We start from the raw sequence: 5,705 nt of genomic DNA, 5'->3' as shown, positions 1-5,705 counted from the left end.
GTATTACTATATATACACGACCAATCAAAAACGTGGAACTGCTTCGAGGGCCCTCCGCTAAGGTGGCGCGCCGAAACCAGAGAAAAATTGCCTTCACCAAAAACAGGCTCATTGGCAATCTCCCTACTCATCTCTGCATATAGATGCTAGCAAACCATGCCATATCACGTGATTATATTACCGATTTATATTGTATACCAATGTTATTCTACAATATCCTTTGTGGTTTTTTCTTATACATTGGATTATATAACTATTATGGTTGTTATAACCAAAATGTTATATAATAGTTATACCCATTGTTATGTACCACCTTTGCGAAAATATCATTGAGCAGTTATGTTCTTGTAATATACAAACTGTTATATTACTTGTTACACTCAGGTAATATAACTACTAAATTCAGTGTTTGCTGGGCAGTCATGATCTCTTAGTGGATGGTGACCAAAGCAGCCAAATAATGCTCATCAAATAAAATGATCTATACTCATATGTTTCTCTTATATCATCACTTAAGCTGCAGGTAAAATTTACTAATTAGTAATCACAATTATACCCTAAATCTGAATTCTCATACTTTAATATTATTACCTTAAGAGGTAAATAGGTTGAGTTATGATAGAGGCCTATATACTGTAACAAAAATGTTACAATGAACTCCTCCCCGTCACCTGGCTCGAAGGTATCACTGGCCCCGAGCACGAGTATTGCGTACTGTATTGCGAATTACCGTTTATTGCGTCTGTTTAGTGTTTTAGGCCTATTGTATTTAGGATAAGCTCCCTCCCCTCCACCCTTCCCTCCCTGTCCCCATTCCCCGTAGGGCACTGGCTCGAGAACCATCATCGAGGACCGCTACCGTGGACCATCTACGAGGACACATCATCTCTGGATGGACCGCGAGAGTGGCTAAGTTGCCGAAGCAGCGGAAGGCAGGGATGGCATGGATAGGAGGAACAACTGATCGAGACTCCCGTGGGATGATGCCCGCCAGCCGCCACCATCGCCACAGAGATGCAGCCCCGGTGTGTTACGTCCTATGCGTGAGCGACCGTATGCGGGAGCATCAGGGAGCTAGCATAGGTGTTAAGATCAAAGATCACGTAAAGGGTATTGGGTTCTTGCCACTTTAAGGTGCTAAAGCACGCCTATTTGCGTTTATGTCCCTTCGTCGATAGTTAAGATGAGGATCACAAACAGGTAGTAAATATATTGATTTGGAAAACTCACTCCTTCTACGGGAGTTTGGTTGAAGCTACTGGTAAAGGGTTTATCTGGATTTAGGAGCTAATAGGTTTAGGTCTCGAAATCAAGAGAAGAAGGTATAATTTAACTAAATATAATGAAACAATAGGTTAGAATACATGTAGCCGTTACAGTAAGATGTAGGAGAGAGTATGTTAATCTACTAACATAACGAAATTCGAATACAATGCATGTGTGATCGTCAACTTGTGTAGTATGGGTTACAAAGATAGATGTATATATAAAGGTGTAGGAATGTGAGTTACTTACCGGTGGATGAGCAGAAGAAGAGAGAGAGATGGCGCTCGGTTCTCGACGATAGTGAAATAGGTTTGGTTGAACGGGAGATTCTTGGTCCAGCCCTAAGGTGGACACTCGCCTAGACGAATGCTTATTGAAATGCCAAGAATTAAGTTCTTTTCGCGTGGACGCCCGGCACTGAAGTGATACACTTTTCGCTTGGGTCCTAAGGCAAGCTAGATCAGAATAGGCCCTAAGGTATTTGATCGGCACAACATTTAACTGGCGCGGACAATCGGCTCAAGACTCAAAAAGGAATACTGCTCTACCGGAGGATTGATCAGTAACTGAGGATGATCTGCATTGGAGTTCGTAAGGAAGATTCTGGGTTTGGAGGGGGTTGAATGCAATGTCAGGAAATTTCAGGGAATTTGGATACGTGTTATGGCGTGATCGGGACGTTCGTGTCCGGTTGTTCAATAGGATTCATATTACAGGCCTTCGATCGCGGGCTCTTCTTCGGATTAGTGTGTTGTCAGGATTATCTTGGTGGTGAGGTGGGTACGAAGGTGACGGGTAGGAATTCTGCTGTGCGCGGTATCCGCGGTGTCATAACAAAAGATGCTCTTTGAGCGTCTCGATTTTAAATGTTCTGTTCAGCGTTTCTGCACGTGCCGTTTTTGTTCTTTGTTTGCCGTGATCTCCTCTCTTCCTGCGCCTCCACCGACAATATCGCAGTGTTGGTGTGATTTCTGGAAATGTGTGAGAGTATGAGATGTCGTGTACAGTATAGTATGAAATGATGATATCCCTTAGTTATTAATATATATGTATATATAATCTATGATTTATAATAATTAACCCATGTTCGTCGAGGATCGGTTACATCTGTCGTGGTCTCTGACCTTTGGTAATGGGGTACTGAGGGGTGTTGAAGCGGGGGGAGGCAATGGGGTTGCGTTGCGTCGGACGTAACAGGTGCAGTCCCGTCACACGGGTAGTAAAGAGGCCCGTGTGACAGCGGTGGAGCCCTCGCCCTCCGAAACCGCGGATGTGCCCGGGAGGAATTTTGACAGGCCTGGAGACCGCCATGTTGCCCGGTGCGCGACAGCCAGCCCGCGCGCCGGCGAAATTAGCGCCGTGCCACCCGCCCGCAAGGCCCTAGAAGGCCCGCCAGCGGAAAAGACCAATACCCTGCCATGCCGGAACTGCCGACCAATGCCAGAGCGCGTAGCCCTCTCAGCCCAGCGATCCAACTAATCCCCGAGGCCCTGGAGGCCTGTGAACGGAAACAGCGAGGACCGGAAATCGGCAAGTGATCTTCACTTCGAGCCAGGGTAGCGTGTAAGATAGTGGTGAAAATTGCGAGTTTGAGTGTGAGTGATCATTGCGTGTATTTTGGATTATATCGAGCCACGTTTTGAGTGAGTACTATTTTGCGTGATTGAGTTTCCCCTTTTTGCCACCCTTTTCCCTACCCCCTTTCCCTACTTGCGCTTTTACATTGAGAATAGATCCCCTTTTGGATTTAGCGAGCCGTCCTCATGTGGACCGGCCTTTTTGCGTAGCTTATCTTTTTGAGTTTTAGTGTGGGCTTCCGCCAACCGCGTGCGGCCAGTGCTATATTGCGTGCGTTCGAACTTAGTATCTTGCATTCTTTTTGGACAAACCCCCCCGTGCCCTTTTCCTTACCCGCCCGTTTTGGATATTGTAAAACCCGAGGTATTTGTAAGTAGCCATTATCGCGTTCGGGAACCTCCCCCCTGCTAGCCGTGCCATTCCGCGTTTGAGTAAATGTTCGAGGACCTTCTGAGGTCACTCGACGGTGCTACACCGAACAAGTAGCTGGCGCCATTTGTTGTTTTCGAGATATCTAGTGCCGGTAAGCCCTCCTGTCCCTCCTGCCCCTTTGCCAATACCCTGCTCCCCCGTTCCCTAATTCCCGTCGCCAACTAGTCCCTTTAAAGGTCCGATGTGACACCGCGTGCTCCTGCGTGAGCCCGCGTGTCATTGTTTAGTTTAGTGAGTTCGGAGCGGTTTAGTTTTCTATTCTATTAAATTCTAATTTCTTTTTAAGCATCTTTTCGTTTCTGTTCCCTTCTTCTTTGTATTGGCATTTCACTTGTTAATTATATTCTTTTCTATTTTACCACGTGTTCCCTTTTCTGTTCGAGATCCCTCCGCCCTGTATTTGCGATAGCTGTTCTTGCGAGACCCTGGGCCATTTTCCTGGTCCAGTACGTCACAATACATATTTTTACATATAGTAATAGTAATATGTACCTATACGAATCCGGAGTTGCAAAATACCAAAGTGCTATATAAGGTTGTTTTTTAGCAGATAATGTGTTTCTACCAAAATTTCCATAACTGTTTTCAATTTGGTTTCCAATCATACTCAAGATGTAGGAAAATGTACTCCTAGTTACCCTGAAATCTCTTTGAAACTCATCATCTGAATAACTATCAATGACATCTTCAAAATTGTTTATTCTTGTTCTTCTACCTGTAAATTATGCAACAACTCAAACAAGAACATTCATGGAAAACAGTAAATGTATAATAATAGACATTACCAGACCGTGTATTATTTTCCTCGTCATCTTCACTACTACTACTACTACTATCGCTCAAAAAATTGTTTATGAAAAAATTGATAGCATCCATGTTTTCATTGCACTATTTTAAGGTTATAAATAAAAATAACTGGTTCTCGACCATTTCACGACACTGCCGGTAAGCTGTTCCAAAAACGTGCGTAACCGCACCTTCACCACACGTCACCACGGTTGTACCATAACCATCCGAATCGCAATTGTGGTTGAGTTTCGGAATACACCCTAAATTGCGTTATATTTTTGAATCGACTCAGGTACTGAGAATTGTATGTAATTGAATCAATAGCGAATTGTCCGGAAGAAGTCGAATTGTCGAAAGGTCGAATTGTATCGAATGGTATGAAAGTATTTATTGAAAATGTCGAAACGTCGAATTGTCTCGGATTGTCCGAAAGTATTTATTGACTTTGAAAGTATCGAATTTTATCGGATTGTGCGACTGTATTTAGCGAATTGTAAGATTTAGACTGCGCTAAATAGATCGCGAACTTTCTACGTAGAAATTCGGATTAGGACTTAAGTTAAAATTGATATTGTCATTCGTTGTTGTTTTAGTCGCGATCTTATTGGGTCCATTATTTATTTCGAAATTGTCAAATTTGGATTTTGTTATATCCGCGTGGTTGCGTCCGGAATTGGCACAAAATAAAAAATCCATTTTGTTATTGTTGACCCAAAAAGCCAAAGTGTTCATTTTGTTGAAGTTGTCCTTACTCTTGAAGATCCCCGACGCCTCCGCGGTGCTGAGGTAGCCAGTAGCGGCCCGAACGACCGAATAGAACCGAAGTATACGTGGTTCCTGTTTTGGAATCTGGCGCCCAACAATACCCTAGGTATTATTTCGAATTGTGTATGTTAGCCCTGGGTTGCCTGGAACGCGAAGGAATCGCGTAAGTTGTGTGCCGGTCAGTCTCTCATCTCCCGACGAGGCTCGATCGCGAAAAATACGTCACAATATATTGTTACCTACTCCCCGTACCTCACGTTGGGCACTGGTATCACCTTTAGTGCACTGTGGTGAATCCCTATGTTTCACCACGTGATGGACGTAGGATTTTCGTTAATGAGCTCGTGCTCTGGGCGGACGAATAGGATCTTTGGGTGTATAATTCAACCAATCCGTTTATATTCTTTTTAACTTCTTTCTTGTTTATTAAAAAGACACGGTATATCTGGTTACAATTAATTATTTACGGTTCCCTGAGTCAAGCTCGAGAGTGTCCGTTCTACTTCAATTTTATCTTTTATCCTTATCTCTCGTGGAAGAGTGGATCATGGATTTATTAAACCGATCCTATAGCTTGCCGCGCTATGTGGTTTACCAAGAATCGTTTCAATAGGTATTAGGTATGATTCCTGTGGGGCATATGGCTAAGCTAGCGTAATGCTATCCGCCAATGTCACACAGTCACCCGGTATTTGGATGAGATATGGTTCGCAATGCTATATTGGTCACCAATCACACTTTTTAGGAAGAGATTCAGTATGGCGTGGCAACGCAATGTTGTTCGCCAACGTCGTCTCGTGATTCAGTGGTTCTTTGGATTAGGGAACCTTGTACAGCTGTCGGTGGTGCTATCCACCCGCTGACGAGGTATCTGT

The 5,705-nt window shown here is 43.9% G+C and overlaps 1 protein-coding gene across 1 annotated transcript in view; it reads right to left on the bottom strand.

The window, feature by feature from the left end:
- Nucleotides 1–2,128: 2,128 nt before the first annotated feature.
- Nucleotides 2,129–5,705, bottom strand: part of LOC107268595 (histone-lysine N-methyltransferase set1) — an 18,864-nt gene continuing 15,287 nt past the window's right edge. The window contains exon 5 of the mRNA XM_015741525.1: nucleotides 2,129–2,237. Within this exon, the coding sequence (XP_015597011.1) occupies nucleotides 2,129–2,237 (109 nt within the window). The remainder of the gene's footprint in view (nucleotides 2,238–5,705) is intronic.

The sequence above is a fragment of the Cephus cinctus genome, unplaced genomic scaffold, assembly GCF_000341935.2.
Source record: "Cephus cinctus unplaced genomic scaffold, Ccin1 Ccin1_scaffold0060, whole genome shotgun sequence".
Taxonomy (NCBI): Eukaryota; Metazoa; Arthropoda; class Insecta; order Hymenoptera; family Cephidae; genus Cephus; species Cephus cinctus.
This window is presented reverse-complemented; position numbering and strand designations above follow the sequence as displayed.